This window comes from Melanostigma gelatinosum (assembly GCF_949748355.1).
Source record: "Melanostigma gelatinosum genome assembly, chromosome: 1".
NCBI lineage: Eukaryota > Metazoa > Chordata > Actinopteri > Perciformes > Zoarcidae > Melanostigma > Melanostigma gelatinosum.
In genome coordinates this window covers 17,376,242-17,403,078 of record NC_136634.1, presented here as the reverse complement: position 1 = coordinate 17,403,078, position 26,837 = coordinate 17,376,242, and the positions used below count along the sequence as shown (strand labels likewise).

Here is a 26,837-nt window from a genome sequence, read left to right as displayed (position 1 = left end):
AACTGTTGAAAGAGCATAATTATCATCTTCTGCTTCTCATCTTTTTCATTGTGTTTCTTAGCAATAGTTTGTTTTACAGGATGAGTCAAAGGTTGAAATGCAGTGCAAATGGAAGAACACATGCGTATATATCTTGCTTGTGTGCGCATCTCCCTCTCTCCCTCTGCTACAGTATGTTGCAATGTTCACGGTCGATGCACATACTGTACTTGGCGAAAGCCGATTTGTGTATATCTGGGTCATATGGCCATCCATTAGTCCTGCAGCCACTGGAGATTGGGGGCTAACAAGGCCGGGGGGTGCTGAAATGAGGACAGATGGAGTGATGGAGGGAGTGTCTGGACTTAATCTGTGCCATCATATTAGCAACAGCTGGCTTGTTGCTGGCTGTCAGAATTGCAAGGCTCTAACACACACACACAATGGAGTTGTCAAGGCAACATTTGTGTTTGGCTGTCACTGACACTGAGATTCTGATAGAGGGTTTAGTTTTTCGATCAAGAACGTTATACTTTTTAAAATCCATTTAAGGCTCTTGTCATAAGTCAGGTTGAGATTTTGGGGTAGGTGTTAAGAATGTATGTCCTTTTAATTTTTGTTCTATATATTTGTTCCCATTTGTGCACTATGTCAGAGAATAAATGATGTGACATGCGTGTACTTGGGCTGTCGGTGTCTGTTTAATCAGATGCCTTCACATTTTCTTTCTCAACCCAAAGTCATGATGTGAAAATGTTCACCCAGCCAACAGTATGGTTGCAAATTCAAATCTACCAGTCAGGGCAGAACTTGTTAAATTATTAATATGCACATGGTTGGGTTGTGATGTGATGTTGTTCCCCGTTTATGCTTTACATACAAAATAATGGTGAAATGAACCCCAATTCAAAGCCTACCTTTCCCTTGATGAACTGCTGCCGCTTTGTGTGAGACTTGTGTTGTGAACTGTTGTATTCTGTTTGCATCGGCATGGTATTACGTCGTTCTTTATTTTTAAATGTATTTTAAAATTGTAGTCCTACTAATGATCCCCATTTACCGGTACTAAATATATCAGTAATCTGACAACGTCTTTCTTTTCTTTAACTGTAAAGGAATACAATTACCATTTTTGTATGCCAATTACAGAACGCCTTTCCATGTATTCCATCACCTCTCCCAGCCTGAAGAGGCGTAATGTCGTCCCATATAGCGCTTGCCAGTGACATAACAAATGGCGGTGTGTTAGCTGAAGATGTGTAACCCAGACCATTTATATATATCGGCAACATTGTTGTCACCTGAGATGAGTTTTCCGCACAAGTACCTCACATCCTGTTGCAACAACAATCACCTTTATTACTTCTAGGCACAGGAGCTCCTTCTCACCATCCATCTCTTCCATATATTTCTTTACAGCATTGGAATTGTGTTGGGCCAAACTTATATGAAGCTATTGAAGCACGCATATCAAATCAAACGGCCTGAAAAAGGATTTGTAGACCGTAATCGAAAAAAAAAAAAACGACATCCTACTTGCAACCCTCCGCAGTGCTATGTATGCTATGTAGGGCCTAAACCAACCCACACAGAATGCATAGGCAGACAGCCGCAAGAGGGTGAATCATGCATTAGGGGGAATGACAGAAGGGACAGGGTGAAGGGCCAACATTAGTGCTAAATCAGGGAACTTGAACTCCACATGACATTTCCTGCCTTAAATAGCTTTAGCGTTGGCACATTGGGTGTCTGTGTATAATTTAGGATTACTGGCCATTGTGTAAACCAAAAGAAAAAATGTGAATTTATTGCAGCTACAAACAATCATGTTTAACCCACAGTAGCTCCCGTAGTGCTGCAATGAGATCTTTTCACTATTTCATGTACAAAGTTCGCATCGTAAATTCACCACTATTATCATAGTAGCGTCCTACAACCTTTGGTGCTACAACCAAACCCCAGCATGATACCATGTTCCCCGCTGCTGTAGTGTGCTGCGTATGTGTGGAGTACGCCGTCAATTGTTTAACCTGTGTCTTAGCCAGATTCTCGTACAATGTCTTCGGTTGAATTTAGCTTGGTTATGATGTTGTAATATAATAATACAAACTATCCAAGCTCACTATCAGCCACTACACCTGCAGCTCAGCCTTGTATGTCCCCTGAGAGATGATTAGTCAAGCATGCTAACAATATACAGGTTGGAACATGCCAACACCTGTTTTCTCTCACTCCTCCCAGTTGGTGTAATGATTACCAAAACAAAACGAGCATGCCCCATGTGACAGCGAGACAAGGTAACTGTGGGTCAGATTACTTTAGTTGTTGTTTTATCTGTCTTTCTCACAGTTCAAGGTTAATGTGTGACACAGGAATGTGTGTTATTGACTGGCCCGGTGCTGCTACCTTACTCTTATCTTTTCCACAAGTTGCTCCAATCACTGGGTAAATATTAGCTTAGCACATGTGTAGCATGGCAGTAGTAGAAGGAGTAAATTTTAGCCTAGCTTGGCAAAAGTTTGGCCTCGTGTACAGGAATTGTTGAGAGTTGAGCTTTAGCACGATTGCATGTAATGTTTCAGTGTTATTGGGTCAACCAAAGGGCGGAATGACTGACTGCCTATAGCTAACACAATAGTGCTTGGATTCCTGCTTGGGCTCTCATTGGACTGGTTCCTCTTATGTTTTCTCCTTTGGCAATAGATAAACTAATGTGACCCAAAAAACCTTGTATTATAACAGAGGTTCCTCTATTTCAGTCGTCTGCTAGCCAAGTCACACAAGGTAAAGCGCCACTAATTCATCTTTGATTTCCAACTTCTTGTCTGTATTTCCTGCTTGTGAATAATGCACACTCAATGCGTCCTGCTCCACTGCTGCTGCTGGGACTGGAGAGGAGCTTTTTCTCTCTCCTTTGGCGCTACATCGTGTGCATGTGTAATCCTCCCCACAGTCTACAGCAACAAGGCAAGCACACACTTCCAGCCACGTACGCCCGTCCACACGCTCACTTTCTACGCTGACGTCATTCAACAAACGCTATGCATACACTATTGGGATGGACTCCTTATATGCTCAAGTGACTGACTACAAACACATCCAAGCATGCGTGGACTCCACACCCATGCTCAGTCTAGACTGCGTAATATGCTCACACACACACACACTCCGCCCTGCAGCTGTGAGAACCAGCTGTGATTGGTTTGTCCCGTCTGTCTCCATGTCTGCCCACATCTTGGCCCGCCCTAAGGCCTGCACTGTAAGTGGTATTAATTCCCCATGTGTCTCCCTTGATACAGCTGGGCAGCCCATTGTGTTTACTATTTTGTAATGCTAAAGCTTCATGCTCTTTTCCATGCAGCCTGCACTGTACTACACATGCACTGCAGCGGTGGAATACTATTTATAGACCTGCCCCACAAGGACAAATAAGGCTCCTTTTCGTAAAGAATAAAGGTGCCTTTACCCTTTCATGTCTTGGTTGTTCATAGCTGCCTCTTTGAAAGGACAAAGGAGCAGAGGGCAGGAGGAAGAAATGCACAGAAGAGATTGCAAAATCAGAAATAAGAAGGGAGTCCGGAGACTGAGAGACTGAGTCACAGAGGCAGAGTGGAAAACGAAGGGAAGCAGGGAGTGTGGTGTGACGAGTATGGATGCGAGTGTGCTTGTGTATTTTTAATATGTGCTTGTAGAGGGAGGGTACCGTTTGTTAACTGCAAAGAGTCCTCCACCCTTTAATCCTTTGTCAATGCACAGGTTTTACTTCTATCGCTTACTAGTCGTGTACACTTTGAGAAACAGCACTCTCCTCACGCACCAGTGTAATCACAGTTGAATGATGTGGCAGAGTTAAATGATGAATCGGTCTGTGAAAACGTTCTATGAATGAATTGTATGTAACGCGGCGTTCTTGGGTGTTGTAATTGAGGGCTTGTAGGCCAGACTGCCCCGTAGGCTGGGAGTCAGAGGGTCTTGTCTACTGTATGTGTTGGTGCACTCAAAGAGAAACAAATGGGATGATGTTGATCCGAGTAGAGAACAGTGTTTTACCCTCGGCTCCGGTGGGCTGTGATCAGCCACCACCCTCTGCAGTTGTTAATGACATGCTGTGAATAGTTTGCCACTTGTCAATAGTCACCGAGCTCGGTACAGGAGAAAACGAGGCACAAGAGAGGCAGAGGAGCAAACTATCAGTGTCTCTTGGTATCAAAGAAGAAAAACATGTTTGTCATCAACATCACGTAGATTCACAGAAGACTTCCTGTCTACAGTTCAGTCTTTGTGCACTCTCTTATATACAGTATGCATACTCTATGCCTGTATGGTTTATTGATGTTCTTGGGCATGGTGGGCTGATTGTATGACTAATCCCCTCACTGCTGTATATGAACATGAAGCCACAGAGCCACAACTTGATCCTGCCCACATATGCAGTCGCTGCATTTGTCCCCTTTTGTGTGCTGAGATGTGCATCTCATTAGGAGACGGGATCCTTGAGGATATCAAGGGAATGACTGAAGAAGCAGCATTTTCGGGGGCGAAGCAGCAATCTTCTGGAGTGGAGCCTGTTGTTGCAGGCCGACAGGGAGGATGGAGGAGGACTGGCAATGGTGGTGGGGGTCAGATTGGACAGTGATTCTCTGTGAACAGAGCGACTGGACTTGGTTGGAGACGCTGTCTGTCATATACACTGACAATGTGCTGTCTGATCTGCTTGTCACTGCCACGCACAGCGCTATTATGTGGACAGGCTTGACGTGTCCTGGTACAGTAAGTCTTTGTTCGTGTTAGGGAGGAGAGAGTGTGGGGGTCCAAACAGACCGATAGATGTACACAAACCGAAGAGACGAGGATGGAGTTTAAGAGCTTAGTTAGTGATGCAGGGAGAGACAACAAGTAAGATTATGTTCAAAGGAAGAAGAGCTACAAAGACAGGATAAATGACTTCTACTGTTTAAAGTCGTAATGTTAGATGAACAAGCATGCAAACATCTAATCAAACAAAACCTTCCTCCTTCCTTTCCAAATCTTCCCCTCCACCCTTTCTCCCCCCTGCACTTCTCTGCCTGCAGAGGACGAGCAGGTTGACAGGATGAAGGAGGAGAATTTGTTCCATCGGAGGTTTTCTCTCTGCCCCAACGCCACCTCCCCCCCTACAATTGACCCTCGCACCCTCACCCGCAACTTGTCTTTTGGGGGAGACAACGACTTCTACAGCCTCAGCCCAGGTAAAAGACCAAGAGGGTCACAGCTGTCGAATGAAATGTGAATATAACAAATTATGATATTTCAGTGCCAGTGGATTCCAGTGTCTGTGACAGGATCTGGCCCTGTGCTGTACTTATTCCATACACATCAATAAACCTAAACTTCTGCTTATGATCTGGGTCTGCGACTGCCATGCTTTAATTGTCTGTCAGCGGGTTTATTCACGGAGTTCATTCGTATGTGACTGTGTGTTGTGGGTTCCCACCAGGCAGTGACACGGACGGGAACGGCCCCTCCATGCTGAGTCATGAACTTAGTCCTGCTCAATCCCCAGGCGGCCAGGTAAGAACACGCATCCTGATTGGGCAGCTCACTCTGACTCACTAGGTGAGCCCCTTTCCTTTTGTATGCCATGATGATTTATTTTCCTCTGATTGCTTGTCGGAGTATCAACCTGAAACATGTACAAGAACTTTTAAGTAGACAAAACTACATTGTTTCAAACTTTCAGTGCATTTAAGTCCTGACGCGGCACCAATGTACGTCCTATTAAACAAAATAGCCACGCAGTAGTCCTCTGATGTTACAGGGACTATAATAAATACAAATGTTGATCCCACTGTTCTGAATGCATGAGATTGCTTTTATGCCAATACACAGCCCCACAAAAAGATGTGTGATTTTACATATCAGGGCCATGGTGGGAACTGTGTCTTCAGCACCACAAAGCCATGTATTTGACCCAGACCTTTATTGTCCTGGTGCTGCCTGTGTGGTAGTAGCCCTAACAATCTGTTTCCATCCTTTCGTGACACTAATCAGTAGAGATCGATAAATGTTTCCAATAGCAACCGGGTAATCTCGTCTTGTGTTCTCTCCTCTTGTCGCTTTGCCTTTATACGCGGAATAATTCACTGGCGCAGCTGCATCTCTGGCCCTTTGCCCTTTCTTCAGTCCTGAAAGCCCTAATGGGACAAAAGGAGACTGAGTGCAGCCTTATGCTCGCATGATGTAATAGTGTACCACGCTTTTTAGAAAAGCTTCTTTTAACACAAATAGAAAAGACTAAACACGTGTTTGCTCACCAATTAATACGGTAAGTCATATTGATTCAGTGCATACAGAACCAGTTGTAATGCAAATATATATAGCGTGGGGAAACCGCAGTATAATTTACTGCTGAGACGCAAATCTCTATCTCCCTTTGATCTCTTGCCAAGGAAGTTTGTGGTCACAACACCAGAACTGCCTGCTAAATGAACTGAAAGGGCCACCCGCCTGCTTTATAGAAAGTTATAAATCAGATGAGCTACACGGCTAAGGGAACAATTACATTTTGCGTTCATAATGCAAGCCAGTCAACTTGTGGCAGTACATCACAACTGTAAATTGTTTGTCCAAAAGGGTTGTGCCCTTCTATTCTAAAATGTCGTCCCAAATGTTTGTTTTTGTTGTAGAATGTTGAGAGATTGTTAGATCTAGATGATGTAAACTAAATCTCCACAGAAGTTGCAACAGTTAACAGCATTTGTCTTTTAAATCTCCCTCCTCTTCATCCTCACTGACTGTCTCCTCCTCCCTCCTTCAGTCTGAGTCCAGGGTGTTTAATGGTGTCGAGAAGGACTGCCCCTCCCCCACAGAGAAGCTGGCCCGTAAGGAGTCTCTTAAGGTACACATCACTTCCTTACATGAGACGGTTGTGCAGAATGTTGAGCGTTATTGTGCAATTGGAAGAGTCACAAAGTGCATGTGATTTAGCTCTTCAGTCTAAACTCAGTGGGATAAATATACATGAGACATTTGGGAACCTTTTCTGTATTTTAAATGTGTACCCCTCTGTTTATTTCAAATGATCAACAATGAATCATGTTGATCATTAACCAAAGACAACGGCGTGATTGAGAGCGTTTGGTTAACTCTGCTGCCATCTAGTGTTTCTGTCAGAGCAGTCCCCCGACCAGCAACACTGATGACTCATTCATCTGTTTGTTTCTTTCCTGTTTCACAGCTCCAAAAGCAGAACTACAGACAAGAGAAGAAACGGGCAGCTCAGGAACTATTTAGTGCACTAAAGGATCCCAGTGTTGTCATCATGTCCAACTGGCTGAAGGTATGGGGGTGTTCGTTAGAGCTACTACATCGTGTAGAGACACACTATTCAGACTTTGTATCATCTGTCATTTATGCCTCTTGCTAGTTATCATCCTAGTTGTAACTTCCACATTTCTCGTTGCAAATAATCATGGAACAAAAGTATCTACAGCTCAGAATGTATTCACGTTTGGCCTGTTTTGCCCCAGATAAGCGGTAGACTGTGGATCACACAAGCGACATCATATTTCATGTGTTCCCATTCGTGTCTGACACTGAAATGTCCTCCTATCTCACCCGTTGGCCTCCGTTAGATCCGTGGCTCTTTAAAGAGTTGGACCAAGCTGTGGTGTGTACTGAAGCACGGAGTTCTTTTGATCTATAAGACCCCCAAAGCGGACCACTGGGTGGGCACCGTCCTGCTCGGTGCTTGCAAGCTGATCGAGAGACCCTCCAAGAAGGACGGCTTCTGCTTCAAGCTCTATCACCCACTGGACAAATCCATCTGGGCTTTCAAGGTCTGATATGTTTGTAATAACAGATGATCAACATGTCGACAGACTTCAGTCTGCCTCGCTCTTCATCACAGTGAGACAGACTAACATCGACCGTAAATGAACCTGTTCAGTCAATACTAGGATCATTCTACATTTTCTATACTTGGATGTTGGTTTTGATTAAGTCTGATTGTGTTTTTTGCAAAATACAAGAAGAGAAAATGGTCGAACCAGCATTGAAGCTGTACAGAAAGCGTTCTTTTGGTTGTCATGACTGGAGTTTATTTTTAAAAACTGATTTAGCAACGCGGAGTGAAAATGCACTGCAAGATTAAAACAAAAGCAATTTTATCTGTAATTATATTTAATTTCTGTTAATGTTGTAGCGCATGTTGACGCTCAGGTTTGTCGGTGCTTTCATTTCCACCTTTCACTTTGTTTCACCCAATAGTTTGCATTTTGTAGTGATAGTTACACAGTTTAGTGCTGCATTATGCTTTGAGAGAGCCATTTGCTTCTGTTGGTGCAACATGACTGAAAATGGCATGACGCGTGACTCACTGTTTCATCCATGTGCTCAGGGTCCCAAAGGAGAGAGCGTTGGCTCCATCACGCAGCCGCTACCCAGCAACTACCTGATCTTCAGAGCAGCATCTGAGTCCGACGGTGAGGCGTGTGTCTGGTCGTTGTTTTAGTTGGAAATGTACATTCTAGTGTATTTCTTTTTTTTACGAGCAGGATTCATGGAATGCGCTCCTTCCCGTCTCTCCAGGGCGGTGCTGGATGGATGCCTTGGAGCTGGCTCTCAGCTGCTCCAGCCTCTACAAGGTGACAGCCAAAGGTGGGAAAGAAGGAGATATAAGCTCACCGTCAGAGTCCTCCCATATACTCCACCTGCTGCAGTCTACTGCACTCACTGATGCAGAGCTGCTACAGTAAGTACTACACTCATACAGCTGCACACAGTTAAAGCGCCTCACACATCATTTATCTCCATCTTACATGTATTCGTTGTCATTGGATGATTTATGTTTCCTGTAATCAAACTCCAAGTTGTTGCACGGCAATTTACTCGCAAGACTGTTGGTAATTTTACCGGATGCATTTTTGCTGACTTATTTATGCAGTCTACACTTCAGTAAATTGGCTGAGTACTGTTTTTATCTTACTCATCTCGTCGGTGTTTATTTTTTGTGACTGACCCACTTCATGAATGTCTGTAACTCCATCCACACTTAAGGTGGCTATGGTTAGTGCCCGGCCAAGATTAGATCCCGGCCTGTCTGGTAATCGAGCACCTCAGGGTGGGCATACCCGACGACCCTTGTGTGATCTGTAGATTTATTCCACTGTCAGTAAGAATGGCAAGACCTTCAAAGATAGGTGGTGAAACTAAGCTGCCGCCTGCTCGTGGGGCTGCAGACCCAACAACACCAAAGAGGTTTAAGGCGGTCTCGCGTGTTCCACCAAAAATAGTGAGGAAAGCCGACGCTTCGGCTCTCAAGGTTGGCAGTCTTTCATCAGAGTTTGCTCAGATTAAAGAGATCCTGCTTAATATGCAGCCTGATAATAGATGGCCAGCTCCCTGGGGTGACTCCGCCACAAGGGACTCGCCTTGTCAAGAGGATGATGTACAATCAACTGCAGCGTCCTGCAGTTTGTTTACAGCTAAGGGGCACAACGATGATAGAGATACAACCTCCAGGGCATCTGATGCTTTTTCTCAGGGTTCTGGTGGTAGGTACATGGATCAGAGGCTGGCCATGCCACAATGAAGCCAGCTATTTGGAAAGCTTTAGCACGCCTAGGGCTGGCTGAAGCTCCTGTGGCAGCGGCTCCTTCGAGTGCTTTTCTCAGGCAGATGCCACAGCCCTCTCCCTTTTCAGTCCCTCCTTCTAAGCCCTATATTGAAGAGCTCCAGAAGTGCTGGTTAGACCCTAAATTGTTGACCCTAAAAATCATATTCATACCTTGACTGTAATGTTTGCCCAGTCGACCATCTTTCGACCATTGTTAAACATTTACACTTAGTCTTGAAAACCATCTCCTCTTGTAGCTACTGCAGCCTCTCTGCCTATTGTACCTCATTTATCCTAGAAAATACTGAACTCTGCAAATGGAATCTAAATTTAGCATGCTTCTGCTAAAATTAGCCACTGTTTTATTCAGCTTTATTAGTAAAGCCGAGCACATATGCTGTATATGTGTGATCCAAAAAGACAGAGGGAGGAGCTTCAGAGAATTAGCTGGGTTTTTTTGTGCTGTGTCATTTTTCATTGAGGAAATGTGGCATATGATGACATAGGAGCACTGTGACCCTTTTCTCCTGTGCTGGATCAGTGGGAGCATCGTGGGATTTTGCCTTAGTTTGTGCCTCTCAACTTCTGGGGTTTCTGTGGCTCTGAGGTGGAGCCTCTAAAGCAGGGGTGTCAAACTCATTTTCACTCCGGGCCACATCAGCATCATGGTCGCCCACAAAGGGCCGGTTGTAAATGTAACTACTCGTAACATATTGTTAAATAACTCTCTGCATTCACAGTTTAAAGTCTTCAATGAGCTCACAATACATTTCCATGTTAAATGTACAGTAACTAGTCAAAGAGCTGCTTCTAACTGTTTAAGTATCTCATAATTTGACTTTCTATTTCATAATTTTGACTTTCAATCTCATAATTTTGACTGTCAATCTCATCTTTTTGACTTTCAATCTCATCTTTTTGACTTTCAATCTCATAATTTTGACTTTCAATCTCATAATTTTGACTTTCAATCTCATAATTTTGACTTTCAATCTCATCTTTTTGACTTTCTATCTCAGAATTATGACTTTCTATCATAGTTATGACTTTCTATCTAATAACTTCGACTTTCTATCTCATAATTTCGACTATGGGGATATTTTTATTATTATTAGTCTAACTTAAAAAAAAAAAAAAGTTATTTATTTATTTATTTATTTTATTTTACTGGCGGATTCGCGGGCCACATAAAATGACGTGGCGGGCCGGGAGTTTGAGACCCCTGCTCTAAACGGAATATCTGCGGTTCGATCTCTGGCTCCTCTAGTCCACATGTCAAAGTGTCCTTGGGTAAGACACTGAATACCAAATGTGTGCGTGAATGTGCATTAGTTTAGGTCCTGATGGGAGTCTGAATGTGTGTGTGTGTGTGCTGACATTTAGAGTACAGCGCTTTGAGTGGTCGGAAGACTACCATTTATGAAGTGTATAAAGTAGCACCTTGTAAAACTGGTTAAAATGTGCTTTATTGTACAATGGAAAGAGTATTAATCATACTAGCAGGATAGAAGTCTTAGGGGTGTGGAGCTGTCTTCCAAACTGTGATTTACGCTGTTGAATGAGGTTTTTAAAGCCTTATACGCCTTTGATTTGACATTTATATTTTCTATAAAAAATGTCACAATACAGCTTCATTCGCTTCATTTTTAAATTGTATCCATATTCTGAAATAATTTCCTAAATAGTGACAATTAGAACAAGTAGTTATTACTCAGCTAACACCCATAGGTGGTGGCCAGTAGAAGTCCGGAATCATAGAAATGTGAATAAAAAAAAAAGAATAAGCTATGTAACTATCAGCCACACCACGTCTTATAATGCAATCTGCCGTTTGTTTTAATGCTTTATACATGTTACCTTTCTATTAGTTATCTTTTGCATTTCCTCTTGAACGTGGGCGTTGCTGCTTGTGTGCTGTTTACCTTGCACATTAGACATCCCCTCCTCCCCTCCTCCATGGCTGTACCCTCCCTCTGGACATCCATCCCAGCTCTCCCTCCTCTCCCGTTTCTCTCCCGGCCAGTCACAGCAGCCCCTGCAGTCACGTGACTGACAGAGGAGCAGGAAGATGAAGTAGAACGAGAGCCATACACCAGGCAGAAAGAGACGGCAGACACAGCCGTCGCAAGCCCGCCCACACACGTACATACAGACACATTGGGACACAGAAATATGCACACGCACACATCCAGGAAGCAGGTGTGCCAGAGTCTAGGAAACGAATGTGCACCTTTTTAGTGACTGGATCGAAAACATTCACACACACACACACGAAAGAGAGGAGATAAGGAAGGACGGCGCTTGTGTTTGGATTTGCTGGGGAAATCATCGTTGGCGTTGTGTTTCCTGAGGAAGAGTTTGTCTGTATGCTGTATGTCTTTGAGGTAAGGAAAGCCACCTCTGTACCAGGGCGTGTTTGGGTTATTAGATAACGTTACTGGTCGGTTAGTGATTCACAGAGTGCGCACGAGAATGTGACTGTGCTTGTCTGTCGAGCCCTCGGGCATTTTGAAAACCGAACTCCCTTCCATTGTGGGTTTGGGGAAAATAAGCTGTTTTATTGTTGTCTGTGAGCACGATCCCATAACTGAATGATAGCCCATGACACACTACATGTACCTTCATCTGACTCCCAATGTTTGACTGTGTCTGTTAAGATCCCAAGTGTGGAGGATCTGTGAACTGTCTGACGTCTTATGAGTAAGACCTGCTTTCATATGTGTGTCCGTCTGCTTGTGAGTCCCCTTGAGTATGTTCTTGGACACGTGCACCCACCAGAGTACACAGACATCCACTGTTTTGACTTGTAAAATGGCTGAAGGATTGGAACCATGATGTTCCCTATTATCTATCGATCCCCCCCCCCATCCCCCTTTCCGTCTCTCATTCTTGCTTTTCCTGTCTTTGGCTATTTAACAGCTGATGCGTGACTTTCTTCACCGTGTTTCCCTTTTTTTTCCCCTCAAACTGTTTTTCTGGTCGTCAGAGTGCTGACAGATCTGTGCTCTGGGTTTGATGTGTCCAAGACTAGAACGTTCCACATTGAGAAAATACAGGGTCAGCATCGGATCCAGTTCTCAACTGTGTGCGTGTGTGCGTGCAGCATATATGTGTGCATGTACTTAACATAAAAGTACATGCACACATCTACCCTGTTTGTTTACCCAGATTTTCTAGCGGTCACAGTCAGACCCAGTGAATGGGAGATGGATAAGGAGGAGATGTTGTTGTGGTTGTCTTGGCAACCAGACGGGTCACATAAACTGAATAGATCCAGGTCTGCCAGATTGCTGTCGTGGATCGTCTCTGACGCAGTGGTCTTACTCATCATAGCCGGGAGAAGGAGGAGGAGATTTGATTCCACGTTCAATCCACAGTGTGAGGCCATTCAGAGCCTTGAAGGTTCATCGCAGGTCATTTCAGTTTATGTTTGAACTGTTTGTAGATCGCCTTACTGGAGAAGCGATCAACAAAGCTTTGGCAGCACTGAAGTGAAATTGAATGAGATGTTTGTAATGTCATGTCACTTTACTCCTCTTTAATGTCTAATAACGGTCATTAACACTTCCTCAAGCTACTCTCAATTACATAACTCCTTGTAACGACTTGCTGACATCATGAGAGCTACACATGATACCACTTCAAATCTATTAAGATGCGACCTGTCGAAGATCAGCGCACAGTTTTTGTTTTTTTAGGGCATCTACCTCATTAAATCCTGTGATTATTCTTCATCTGTAATTTAGTACATGATCTACATGATAAGTTTGTAAGCAGTAGCAATAAAGCAGTTGCATAACACAGGGATTAATATTATAACCTTGGTGCTGTCTTCTCTTCTGTTTCTGTTAGGTTGAATGACAGTGCGCTGCTGGGCAATCACCACATGGAGCATGACGGCTTTTCGGACAAATCGGAGCGCGAGGCTCATGATGACTGGGACACCCCGGCCAATGAGAACGGTGGAAGGCTGACGGGGGAGAGTGACATGGACCAATCGGACGAGCTGTCCCCAGGGCCACAGGCCACAGCCTATGTAGAGCAAAGCACAGAGGAGATGGCTGAGGTGAGTGGCTGGTTTTACAGCTACCGTACTTTATGCAGCTCGCTCTGTCTTGTTTTGTTCGAGTTACAGTTCCCTCACAGTAGTTTTTACCTTTCATGTTCAAAATAGCAGCAAGAAAATGTAAAAATAAATGCATCTTTTTTGAATGTTTGCATGTTTTGAATGATCCAAGTATTCTGTCGGGTTGTGAAAGCACTGTTTTCTACTCCAGGCATCCTGTATCCACCATTGTTCAATTCAGCACCTTCTCTTACCTGCTCTGGTCCAATATTTAATTAAAACGTAACTGCTTTCCTTTGGGTAATTCTCTCTTTGCATGTCCCAGCTGCTCAACCCAGGTCTCTGACCGGAGAGCCATCAATGTGGCTATAGGTAACACTCATTATCCCTCATTAACCCTCATTACTTCAGGCTGGCGAGGCGTCGCAGGTGGAGACTGTATCAGAGGAGAACAAGAGTCTGATCTGGACCCTGCTGAAGCAGCTGCGGCCGGGCATGGACCTGTCCAAGGTGGTGCTGCCCACCTTCATCCTGGAGCCCCGCTCTTTCCTGGACAAGCTGTCTGACTATTACTACCACGCTGACCTGCTCTCACAGTCAGTATTTTAAAATCACTATACTTAGAGGTTAAAGTGGGCCGCAACGATCCGGAATGGCCCTCCGGTATGTGTGTGTGCAAAAGAGCGTGCACATTTTCCTTCAAAATGAGATGAAGCCTGTAATTATTATTTGTCAGATTTTCTTGTCATAATTGTGTCTCCTTCATCTTTTCTGCCACAGAGCTACACTGGAGGAGAGTGCGTATGGTCGGATCAAGCAGGTGTTGCGATGGTACTTGTCTGGCTTCTACAAGAAGCCCAAGGTAAGATTTGATTCATTATTGTCCCAGATGGCCCGTTCTCATCATAGTTGCCCAAATATAGGAAAACCCTGATTATAAGATGCAACACCTGTTCTGGGGTACAGAGTTTTTAAAGATGATGGGTTGGCAGCCATTGCATAATTAGCTCTCTAAGTATTTTTACATAAAGAATCCGACAGTTAATCAGTAAAAACAAAATAATGAAAACACTTATTTTTCAAATTAATTAATTAGTATTAATTAATAAAATACAGTAAATCTTAAATAACTAGCGAGGTGCACTTAGTAGAGTGCGCACACACACGCACGCAAGTGATTGCATGATTCTCATGGCGGAGATAATAACTATAGCGTAGTGGTCTGAAAGATCAGCAGTACCCAGAGGATTCAGCTGTTTGGTTCTCTACTGTCAGGCTCTCGGAAGCGCTTGTTTTGGGAGCACTAGGAGACGGACAGTCTTTGAATGTTAGCTTTTTTTTTTTTTTTTTTTAAGCGCTGCCCTTGTTGGTCTCACCACCTTCTAATATGAAATTCTCTAACACTGAATTTCTTTGCTGCTTGAGAAATCACTCTGTTCCGGGTCGATTTCTACAGTGAAGACGTCAGGAGACACTTCCCACTTGATTCCACTCGTTAGGAATTTATTTCCCCAGAGACGGCAAAACAGTCCACATAAGCCAGCAGCTAACGCCTCGAAATGAAGTTGGGCTTGCTCAACAGTTTCTGGGCGGACTACCTCTAGGAGGCTCACTGGAGATGGATGGGTAGACACTTGATCATTGTTAGGACATCTACAGGACTTTCTTCATGCAATGATGTACACTATTCTCTGCTGAATTATTGAGTCCAGACTATTGGTAATGTGTTCTTTGGTGATGCTTATGATCTGTGACTTAACTGTTTGAATCTCAGTTTGATCCTGTGATCATCTGCAATGTAACTGGTCCTCACCATCAGGTATCGGTGAAGTGTCCCTGTCTCAGAAGATGCTTACGTTGATACAAATGTGATTGTATGCGTTTGTATTCTCCAGGGTCTGAAGAAGCCTTACAACCCAATCTTGGGGGAAACGTTTCGCTGCTGCTGGCTTCATCCTGAAACCGACAGCTGCACTTTCTACATAGCTGAACAGGTGAAGCCAGATTCATAGCTAGAACGTGTAAATGCACAGGACATGATTCTTCCCTTGTGTGAAGTGTTTCACGGAGCACAAACCTGTGAAATGCAGCGAGTCTAAAATGAATATGTGCTCGGGGACATGACACCTCTTTTTCTCACACTGCTGCTCTAACCTCTCTCGTTCCCCTGCCAGGTGTCCCATCACCCGCCCATCTCTGCCTTTTATGTCTGCAATAGGAAGGATGGGTTTTCAATCAATGGCAGCATTCTGGCCAAATCCAAGTTCTATGGTACACCGCACACTACAATATGTAATCTGTTTGTCCAATGTAACCAATAGACATGCATTTAAAGTAATGCAAGGGCACAGCAATGTGGTCACGGGTGTGTATCGTTTAAAAAACATGACAATACAAGTACCGATCCCAGAGCCCTGCCGTGGTATAAATTAGGTTCTTCCCTCTCCTGCTGTTGTAGGTAACTCTCTGTCAGCTATTCTGGATGGCAAAGCCAGGCTGCTGTTCCTGGGCCGGGACGAGGAGTACGTCATCACCATGCCGTACGCTCACTGCAAAGGTACCTATTGTTGACCATCACCATTCATTGTCTCTCCGTGTCCTTGTTTCTATGGAAACATTGTCAGTAGGTTTCCCAAAATATGTGCCAATTTTTATTGCCATATATTGTTTAAACTTTCTAAACGGGAAGAAAAGGTAAATTTTGGTGTTGCTGTCCCGCTTAATCCTGTTATATTAATAACAATCCAATTTTCTTAATATGAAACGTACCGGTCACCGCTTCACTGTCCTCTTGAACACTATTGGATCCATTTGCCAGCTAATGACATGGTTGATATGTGTTATTTATAATGTGTTTGTCGTGCGAGGGGACAGAGTGGGGGGGGTGGGGGGGTGCCGTGAAGAGGCTTGATTACTCGCAGCTGAAACTGATCCTTGATTGTCTCTCTCGTATATGAACATTAGTAGGGCGCTCATCAGGCTCGTCTGTCGTCCTGCCCGTCGCCGTCATAAATCATAAACACGTTGGTTGTATAGATATATGAATGGCGATGGCATGGTAAAGGAGGCGAGGTTTGGTTTCAAGACGGGTCGCTTACTTCACTGCAGACCCCTCGCACTGAGAATAGTCTGCCGGCACTAGATCATCAATCATTTTCTCAGGGAATGGTGTGATTTATCTGCAGCTTCCAACAGGATTTAGTTATTCTCCTCATGCTGATGTGCTGTTGCTCTGATGCTGTAATACTGTGTCCGTGCCTCCTGTAGGGATCCTGTACGGCACTATGACACTGGAGCTGGGTGGGAAGGTTACCATTGAGTGTGAGAAAACCAAATGTTTCACAGAGCTGGAGTTCAAACTCAAGGTACATTTTTCAACAAGTAATATTTGTAAGCGTTGACTGGCGAGTTGTTTTTTCTTAGATTATGATCATTGCTTGATTAGTGCAACTCGATACTGTACAGTCTGAGGTGACAGCAGGTGAAGTGAAGGTGTTTACACTTTGACTGCAGCCTTTCCTTGGAGGCGCCTGCTCTGTGAATCAGATCAGCGGGAAGATCTACGTGGGAGAGGAGCTACTGGCCACCGTTGAAGGACACTGGGTGAGAACTTTTATCCAGTTACGTTCTGGAAATGAACAAAACCAATAAATGTTTTCCAGTGGGATGGGATGGGATGGGATGGGAGTGAAGCATTGTGTTGCCTTTGCTGAATTCAGGACAACGAGGTGTTCATTCATGAGAAGCGCTCGGCCCAGCAGGAGACGCTGTGGAACCCGAGCTCAGACATTCGCAGCAGCCGCCTCAAGAGACAAGTGGTCCAAATAGAGCAGCAGGGAGAGTTTGAGTCTGAAAGGTAAACCACAACTGCTTATTCCTCAAGATTATTCATACGTTTCCATTTATGTGTGTCAGTATGCCAATTTCAGTGAGCAAAACTGCTGCTGGGTTATGTGACGTTTACATGTAGAAGATACAAGTCATTTGATATGCTCCTGACAGACTCTGGCAGCATGTGACCAGTGCCATCATGGACCGGGACCAGCTGAGGGCCACCCAGGAGAAGTTTGTGCTGGAGGAGGCTCAGCGGGGAGAGGCCAAGGAAAGGGGAGACAAACCCTGGCTCTCACAACTATTCCATCAGGACCCAGTCACCTCCGAGTGGACCTACAGGCACATGGAGTATGAGCACACTCGCACCAGAATAAAACACAGGAGATGGCACACACTGTTCAGCCTTTCTAGTTTAGATTTTAGGTCAGTATAACAAGAATTGAGCTGGAGAGTAAGGAGAAGCAAACACGCGTTAACAATGACATGTTCAGGTTTGAATGGTACTGCATCCAAAGCTCATCGCGTTGTCCTGTTTGGCAGCACACGGCCGTGGGACCCTGAGCGCAGTCTGGTTCAGTTTGAGAAGGACGGAGTGGTTCAGACGCACGAGAGAAACCAGAGGCAACACAACGGGCTCTCCTACAGCCACAGCTGGGCCAGCCAACAGAAGGTTAGCCAGACCAGTCGCACACACCTCCAAGCTACAGCAACGTTGGTCTGTTATTGATGGGTGTGCCGCTGACATTTCATCAAAAGGAAAGCTGCACTGCTTCCTGTCAAGCCAGGCTGCACCTGATATTTAGGGGTTTGAAAAATCACGGACAGGCATGATCGGCCCCTTTCTTTCTCACTTGATATTTGCTGCAGTGATGCCCAGACAGCTAATCCACATCTTTGCTGCATCAGCTTGCATTTCATTGTCAATTTTGTCCGCAGCGACGTTTGAATAAGTTGCACTTAAGACTCTTCTACCTCCTCCCAGGCTGAGATGAATGGCAAACGGAGGAAGGCCAGCAGCCAGCCGTCCAGCTGCAGCCAGAACACTGAGAGCAGCAGCACCACACCGGAACCGACACACGAGTCCTCGGACAATGAAGGTGAGGCGCGCGCACACACATCCAAAACGACCGACATCTTAAACCGTGCTACACAAGTCTTATGTTCTCGCCTCTCATGTCCCCAGGATTCTCAAACCAGTGTGCACGGTGCAATAAAGAGGTGAAGGACATTGCCCTGATCGAGGCCTCCGTCACATCCATACAGAAGACGCAGCAGGACATCCAGCGGTAAACAACAAAACACATTTACATGCACACACACACACAGACACACACAAAGATGAAACATGTTTCCCAAATGAAAACAGTTGTTAACAGTCATGTTTAAGGCTAGTGAAAGACATTGTATGATATGCTTTCAAAACAGAATTAGAAACCTTATTAGCCACTGATGGATGAATAGAAAGTGGTGTCAGCGCATCTGTTACAAAAATATCCATAATTATATTATGATAAATCATTTCAGAGCTTGAAACAACCAGTTTTCCATTGTAGGAGGGTTGTTTTGTGTTTTATTGCGATTGTTTCTATTAAGTTCACGCTGACCCTCTCCTCTCTGTAGGAACCTGGTGGCTCTGAGTCGTCAGCTGACTCGTCGGACAGCAACAGACGACAGCGTGTCGCTAACGGGCCGCCACTGTCTCATCATCTGTGTCCTGCTCGTCTCCCAGCTCCTCCTCAACTTCGTTTTTACCTGAGCCCGCTCCTCGGGGAGGAGTTTCCCTCCGGCACTGATCTTGGCATCAGATCCCTCCGATAAAAAGCACAGACTACAATCAAGCGGATGAGGGCCGAGACCTCAGATCAGTGTTTGGAGGGCAACGTTGTCCCTTTTTGTTTCCTCTGATAGGGGAGGAGCATGGACAATAAAGCAATAAACACAGCCACAGCCACCGCCTGTCCGTCATCTGCAGAGAGGAACAGCACGCCCTCGTGTAGCCAGACTGAAATAGCACCGCACACACACACACACTTTGGACCGGAAATGAGGGATGAGAGACGAGCATGGCTGAACAGATTTTAAATAAAAAATATGAAGAATGATTTTGCAAAAAGAAATGACAGAGGATGTTTCACCATTCCTTAGTATCTTTTTTTATATTGCCCTGCAATACTGTTTCTCTGTTAGTGTGCCTGTATGTGTGTTGTGTGTTTCCTACACTACAGTAGGCCCTATTGGCGCAGGCAGATCACCGCTTGGACTTCTCCTACTCCCTTTCCCACTCCAGATTTGGGCCTTAAATGCTGAAGCAAAAAAAAAAAGGAAAAAGAAATGTAGAAGGAATATCTTCCAACAGTGCAATTCTGTGCGTTTTGTATCAATGTATGCTCAAATACACTCCGTCTCGTCTTTTAATGATGATGATTTTACCAAAACAGTATTTATAATCCGAAAGGACAAAGAGTACTTGTTTACAGGGAGCACTGTGTGTGTTAGTAGTGACACGTAGGAAGGAAGCAGAATGGGAACGAGGCAGGGCAGAGAGCCTTTTGTATTTGTGTGCCTGGAGTGCTGTAACAGAAGGGATAATAGCATAGCACTGCTTTTGGTCTAGACCACGACACTAGTGTGTACAATCAGTTACATAGAGAGGCAGCGTGTGGAGGGGAGGGATAGAGAGCGAGCGAGTGAAAATACACGAAAGATGATTTCTATACTTTGGCCGAACAGAAGGGGTTTGTTTGTGTGTGCATCTCGGTCCACACCACTTTCAAGTGTCTGTTTTAAGATGTAAACACTGAGTAATGAGTCGTTTTGTTTTTTCTTTTAATCAATTTGTAGATATTTGTCTGGAGGTCTGTGTTTCAAAGAGAGATTTCAGAATGTATTTATTGGGTGATTAACCTTGACTTTCCTAATCTAATTCAGCTTGGAGGACTGAGACCAGGGGGCCACAATAGCTCTCCCAGGGTTGTGTGAGTTTGTCACGTGTGTGAGTTTGTCACGTATGTGTGTGTGTGTGTGTGAGAGTATGAAGGAGCACGTGTGCGTGCGAGTAAGCCATTATGGTTGTGCTATACAAAACCAGATCTGTGATCTTGGTTTTCACTGGTTTTTAACCCTTGAATTTCCGTCTCCATTGCCAGTCCTGATCTACCCAATGGGAGAGAGTCAGAGAGCACAAGAAGGAAGTAGACTCTTTGAATGCTTTTATTTACACCTTCATTTGTTTGTTCTTTTCATTATTTTCCTGTTTTCTACTCTACTGCCATGTCATGGGGATTCTACATGCCAAATCTTTTTGTCATATTGAACGAAACTACAGTAAACATGAAGTTGCCCGATGTTTCCATTCATACTTGAGTACTGTAGCACTACAGTAAAACATTTTAACCCTGTCACTGCACTTGGTTGTCATTAATGTATTTTAGTATTAAAAAAAACAACAAATGTCCTCTGGTGTTCAAGACATCGAGAAATACTTCACAGCACAGAATCGTTTCTGCTGTAGTCAATATTGTCCAGCAGAGGGCGATGTTGGTGTGTGTGTGTGTGTGTGTGTGTGTGTGTGTGTGAACTGAGGACTGTTTAAAATCTACACCGCAGCAGTCGAGCTGAAACATCTTCCAGGTGTTGGTTACAAACAGTGGTGGGAAGTAACTTATACATTTACTCAAGTATGGTACTATTCTGTACAGTACGTGAGTAACTCAAGTTGCTATACTCGAGTACAGTATTGAGGTACTTTTACTTAAGTATTTCCATTAAATATTGTATGTTTCACTTAAGACCATTTATTTAGGAGTTGTGGTGATTAAGATTTTCATACGAAATGTATGATCAGTTTTTAAAATATGATCCTCCATTACAATTATGACATATGACAGTTTTTTTTACTTATGATTTTCTATACTTTGACAATATATTTTTAATCTGATAAACTAAACAGATTTTTTTTTTTTACTTATACCATGTAATTTGTGATTTGTGACACTTTTTATGACTTGCTATGTCATGACTTTTATCACATACTAAACTATTTTTTGCTGTTTTCAGGACACTTCTGGGGGCATTTTAAACCCTACGTGGGGCTTTAACGCTCAGCCAATAAGCAGGGTTAGTAGCCTGTTCTCATTTGGTCAAACAACGCCGAGGCTCAGTGTATGTGGCACTTTCAAGCGTCTCATACAAAGCGGTGGAGGACCGGTTATAACATCACCGTGTGTTTTCCGGTGCTTCTGTGTGAAGCACATGAAGCCTCCTTGCTGTCAGTCTCCCTGCTGTGTGACCGTTGTGAGACTTACCCTGGGCTGCATTCATTCAAAATCCAGCCAATTCCTGCAGGTTTGTGAGGAGTTGTGGATGTGTTTATTTTAATTTATGTGGGAAACTGCCACTCCTGTATTGTACCAAGGGTCAAAATGACATTAATACAGCCTGCAGCAATGCTACGTACTACACAAGTTAAATCGACACCATTAAAGCAAATGAATGAGTTCATAATTTGCTTAATGTTTTGCTCTTTGCAGGCATTTCCTGAAACAAGAGGATTGACCCCAAAACATTTCCTCACTGTGTCACCCTGGATATGCTCTTTGTGACAACCAGCAAATCCACATGTCTGCCATCTCTTTGTTAAATCTAAACATAATAAGAGTCACATGTTTTGTTTTCTATTGAAGCAGCAGAGTGGGCAGATTGGTAGCAGGGTAAAGATCAACGGGCAGTCTCATCCCACGTGGTTTGTTTCTATTCTACAGTTAGCTGGATCTTTGAGTGGGTGCACACTGGGCCATTGTGATGTCCGATTAAATGTGTAAGGCTGACGGAAGGACGGCGGTCCAAATTAGGCCAGAGGAGAGTGTGTGTGTTGATTTTCCAGGCAGGGAGCACTCCATCAAAGGAGGTTCCTTTCAGTTTGTGTGGGTGAGTTTGTAACCGTTTCCCTGCCCTGGATGCTTCTTTGTCTGTTTCCAAAGCGTGTTGGTGTCTGTTTACTTCTCCTGGCACTGGACGAGCCAGGGCTGTATACTGCTAACACGCAGCATCCCACACACTGCCAGTATCAATGAACACACTGAGGGAAATATTAAAACAACGCTGAGTCACATAAGTGGAAGAATATGACATCAGCCAGACTAAATTCATTTTTCAAACATTTCTCATCTCCAATGCTCCGGGAAAAATCATTTTTGGAAATATGTTTGCTTGTTTTGTTTTTGACTAACACGTGGTTAGCTTAGCAATAATTATCTTAGCTAAGCACAAATACAAGACGCAAAATCGGCTTACCAGCTCCTCTAAAGCTGATACAAAAACCAAAGTGTAACAAACGCACATTATGAGTCGATTATTTCTTTGCCAAATAGTCTGCCAAAAACTGATCCGCCCGTGGGACTGTGTGTCATCAGTTCCCTTTGTGCCTCTTGGCATGTAGGGCAGCAACACAAGTCTTCCACTCCTGTCTGTCCTGGGCGAGTCGCTGGATGGTGCCCCATGAGTGGTTTAGGCTCTGCATCTCCTCCACAGTTATTCTCCGTGTGTTTCTTGGTCGGCCTCTTTTTCTTTTCCCTTCTGGTGTCCAATGTAAGGCTGTTCTTGTGATATCAGCAAGATCTTTTCTCAACACATGTCTCATCCATCTCCATCTTCTCAGTGTGTGTGCAGCCTGTTAAAGCTGTATCGCCCAGTTTACATATGTCTACAGCTGCTTTTATCTGCAGCAAACAATAATACACACTGCACTGTATGTCGGTGGTGGTTAGAGCAAAGGTATGTCTTTTGAAAACTTTGTTTCTTGTAACCCAATAATCACAATCGTGGCCACAGAAGTGTTTATACATATATACAGCTTGTCATGACATATATGTGATGACAGGCAATACTATAGTGTTGTTTCCGATGTTTATGTGTTCAGCATGTCTAGTAGCCTGGTTTATAGTTGGAAAATAGACTAATTAACATGAGTTACGGGTGAGTTTTGTATAAAATAAAGAAATAATCCGTAAGCATTATTTTACCTGCCCTGTGCCGTATAACCAATCCAAGCTACACTCGGCTGCAGTCATGTTATACTCCAGACCAGCACATAACTCCTCAAAAAGCCACAAATGAACATTTTTACGTGTCAAGTTTGTGACCAGATGAACGAACAAGATATGTGATGTGTTGATGAGTTAGCTTTAAAGGTGCTGGTTGGCAGATTTTGTTAGCTTTGGACAGTGCCAGGCTAGTTGTTTCACAGCGGTTCCCCCCGAGGCTGCATTCTTTCCCCTCTGCTCACCGAGTTTGAGGTTCCATCACGAGAACAGTTTCTTCCCATCTGCAGTTGGGACTCAGACACTTTACACCCCGAAGGCAATTGCTTACAGTTGCACACCCTTGCACAACTTGTCTCTATTAATATACACTCGATAACACACTTGTTTAAAAAAAAGGCACTTGTTTGTTTGTTTCCCATATTTTATTGGACATATTATTTTTTCTTTATTTATTTTTAAATTATTTTTTAAATTAAGTTTATTGTTATGCACCAATCACCAAGCCAAATACCTTGTAAGTGTAACGTACTTGCCAATAAACCATTGCTGACCTGTTCAGTCTTTATGCTCGGTTCAGCTATCCTGCTGCTACTATAGCTGGAGCTTCAAATGTAACTTGCAGACATGGGAGCGGAATCAATATTTTCATCTAACTCTATACCCTCTCTCTCTCTCTCTCTCTCGCTCTCTCTCGCTCTCTCTCTCTCTCTCTCTCCGTCTCTCTCTCTCTCTCTACGTCTCTCTCTCTCTCTCTCTCTCTCTCTCTCTCCGTCTCTCTCTCTCTCTCTCTCTCTCCGTCTCTCTCTCTCTCTCTCTCTCTTCAATTTGAAACTGATGATATTATGCAATATGAGTAATCAAGATGTCTGAAAATAAATTACCGTAAATGGTTTTCTATAATGGGCATAAGTGTCTTTTCAGATCATTTTGAGTAGCTGTCATGGGTTTAAGCTTCGGCACAAAGCCATACTTAAAAGTAATCTTCTATGAGCCGTGGCCTCCTGCCCTCCTTTGTTTGTTTCTCTCCAGGTAAGCCAGTGAGAGGCCAGCTGTAACAAGGTGTGCCCTGCTTGTTTTGGCTCATGAGCCGCAAGAGTCAAGTTGGATGTTTGCGCTCTGATTTGTGCTTTGTTGCAGCTCAGGCCTGTCGAGATTATGCAAGAGGGAGGCAGAGACAGAGGATTTGTCTGGACTTGTCTTTCAGAGAACAGAGGAGAGGGAGGAGAACAGAGGGAGGGAGTCTGGCACTCTGGTGCACTCCGAGGCAATGTGTGTCATGTGTCTATTTCTTTATCTGTGCACAGGACCAAATGCTGTCCCGGCCGTACCTCAGGGGGTCGAGCGGGTCATGTTTTAATCACAAGGTTGGTGGTTTGATCCCCAATCCACATGTCAAAGTATCCGTGAGCGAGATACTGAACCCCTAATTGCTCCCTAGGCCAGTTACAACAGCCCACTGCATCCTAACTGCTTGGGATGGGTTGAATCCAGAGGTCAAATTGCATGTGTGTGACAATGGAAATACATTTTAATTTAACTCCACTTTGTAAACCAGTAAATCACTGCTGACATCTTTATTCTCACAGTCCTGAAATGTAGTTGAACTGCTTGGCAGGCTTAGGGTTAGGCTTCCAATAACTCTTCCTCTGACTTTCACATTGGAAAGTAACTAAATCGCCTTCAGTAACTGAAGTAGTGTAGCCTACTTAATTAACACGTACTTGTGCTTTACTTGAGTATTTCTTTTTTATGCTACTTTACACTTTTGACAAAACAGTCGTCACCCAAGGTCCATGTTTTCCGAAACGTTTGACCCTAACCCGTCATCTTAATCAGCAAATTAAGCTCCACATTGCCATGGAACCGTAGATGTTCTAACTTTCCATTATTCTGAGCACTTTAGGTCTTATCATTGGCTTTACATCTGAAGACGGTTCCACTCAAGGTCCACTTCATCTGGAGCTTTCGACTGATAGCAGAGCAGACCATGTTTTTTATTGAAGGACACGAGACAATATAAAGACAATACATATCTTTTCCCATTTTGATGGGTCAAAATGTACGACATGGAAGTCTCAATGTTGGTGTTACTTAATTGTGTACCCGCATGTTACATTTTACTTTTAATACACTGTTTTGATTTTAAAGTGTGGTATTGCCACTTTTACGTATAATCCCGACTACTTCTTCCACTACTGGATTTAGATCTTAGTAAGAAAACCCAATGAGTATTTTCGATGTTTTTAAGTCCTCCCAGTTGCTTTGATTTTGTTTTAATCTTCTCTTAAAGCCCTCAAGTTTACATTCTAACCTCATTCAGTTTTATGTAATTTAATCCAATGATTCATTTGGGATTTGTGACTACACTACTCTACACTTTCAGTGTGTGATAACCTGTCTGACGTTGTATATTTCATTAGTGTTAGTGAGCCTGACCAGCTCCTCTGTCTGAACCAAACTCAAACTTTTTTGTTTCATCTATCAACTCATTAAATTTGGCATTTGATTGTTCAAAGGGTGACTATTTATTTCCCTATAAACGGAGAACTCTTAAAGGCGAGTACCGATTTGTTGGGGAAGCTGCAGCAATTCCCTGCTCGTCTATTGCTGTGCCAACCGCCAACAGCATGTGATGTAATTGCGAGGAACAGGCTGCGGGGTGGTCCTCTTGTGCAGACAGGTAGACATGACCTGTTAAAACACAGACAGAGGAGGATTCAGAGACGATCTTCCTCCTTCTTTACCTCCCATGATAAAAACATTTACATCCACAGCTGTGGTGAAAAATCTCAAAAGCAGTGAGGTGTGATAATGAACAGTCTCTAAGTTCTAATGTAAGAGAATCACCATCAACCATTAATTACATGACACATACAGTGATTACCGGTTGTGCAGTGTCACACTTTGATTTGTTGCCGCGGCGCCGCCCGCCTGCTTTCCATGTGAAGCGACTGCTCCTGTCTGGTCTTGTCCCGGAGCACTCGGCCCATCCCACAGTTTAACTCGACAAACACACACTCGCTCAGAGGGGATTTATCACGACACGCCCCATCAACACTTCACCTTCTCCTCGGAAAAAAATAGGCCATCATGTCCTGTCTGGTCAAACACAACAATTTATGAACTGTGGAGTCACTAGAGAAGTGTTGTCTGACATATATGGCATGCGTGCAATTCTGCAGCCACAGAATGAAATATGACATCTAAAAATAGTTCTGTTGTGACAAGATTATGTTTGCGTTTGATCCTGTCCCTGTGTGTATATCTTGTTTACATATACGTTAAAAGCGACTGTTGACTGATCTCTACTTCCTGTCTGTGT

At 43.8% G+C, this 26,837-nt stretch overlaps 1 protein-coding gene across 2 annotated transcripts in view; it reads left to right on the top strand.

Moving 5' to 3' along the window:
* The window catches only part of osbpl5 (oxysterol binding protein-like 5), a 41,664-nt gene extending 20,795 nt beyond the window's left edge, over positions 1 to 20,869 (top strand). Inside the window, exons 3-23 of one of the 2 annotated variants that reach the window (XM_079279296.1) lie at positions 5,052 to 5,207; positions 5,456 to 5,529; positions 6,776 to 6,856; positions 7,196 to 7,297; positions 7,593 to 7,796; positions 8,357 to 8,441; positions 8,548 to 8,710; positions 13,427 to 13,640; positions 14,052 to 14,236; positions 14,421 to 14,502; positions 15,536 to 15,634; positions 15,815 to 15,911; positions 16,099 to 16,197; positions 16,908 to 17,005; positions 17,154 to 17,243; positions 17,360 to 17,496; positions 17,643 to 17,822; positions 18,015 to 18,144; positions 18,457 to 18,571; positions 18,658 to 18,760; positions 19,095 to 20,869. In XM_079279296.1, the coding sequence (XP_079135422.1) occupies positions 5,072 to 5,207; positions 5,456 to 5,529; positions 6,776 to 6,856; positions 7,196 to 7,297; positions 7,593 to 7,796; positions 8,357 to 8,441; positions 8,548 to 8,710; positions 13,427 to 13,640; positions 14,052 to 14,236; positions 14,421 to 14,502; positions 15,536 to 15,634; positions 15,815 to 15,911; positions 16,099 to 16,197; positions 16,908 to 17,005; positions 17,154 to 17,243; positions 17,360 to 17,496; positions 17,643 to 17,822; positions 18,015 to 18,144; positions 18,457 to 18,571; positions 18,658 to 18,760; positions 19,095 to 19,230 (2,610 nt within the window). In that variant the 5' untranslated portion in view covers positions 5,052 to 5,071 and the 3' untranslated portion in view covers positions 19,231 to 20,869. Of the gene's footprint in view, positions 1 to 5,051; positions 5,208 to 5,455; positions 5,530 to 6,775; positions 6,857 to 7,195; positions 7,298 to 7,592; positions 7,797 to 8,356; positions 8,442 to 8,547; positions 8,711 to 13,426; positions 13,641 to 14,051; positions 14,237 to 14,420; positions 14,503 to 15,535; positions 15,635 to 15,814; positions 15,912 to 16,098; positions 16,198 to 16,907; positions 17,006 to 17,153; positions 17,244 to 17,359; positions 17,497 to 17,642; positions 17,823 to 18,014; positions 18,145 to 18,456; positions 18,572 to 18,657; positions 18,761 to 19,094 lie in introns of those variants that run through there. The other variant, XR_013772391.1, reaches the window with a different exon arrangement.
* The last annotated feature ends 5,968 nt before the right edge of the window (positions 20,870 to 26,837 follow it).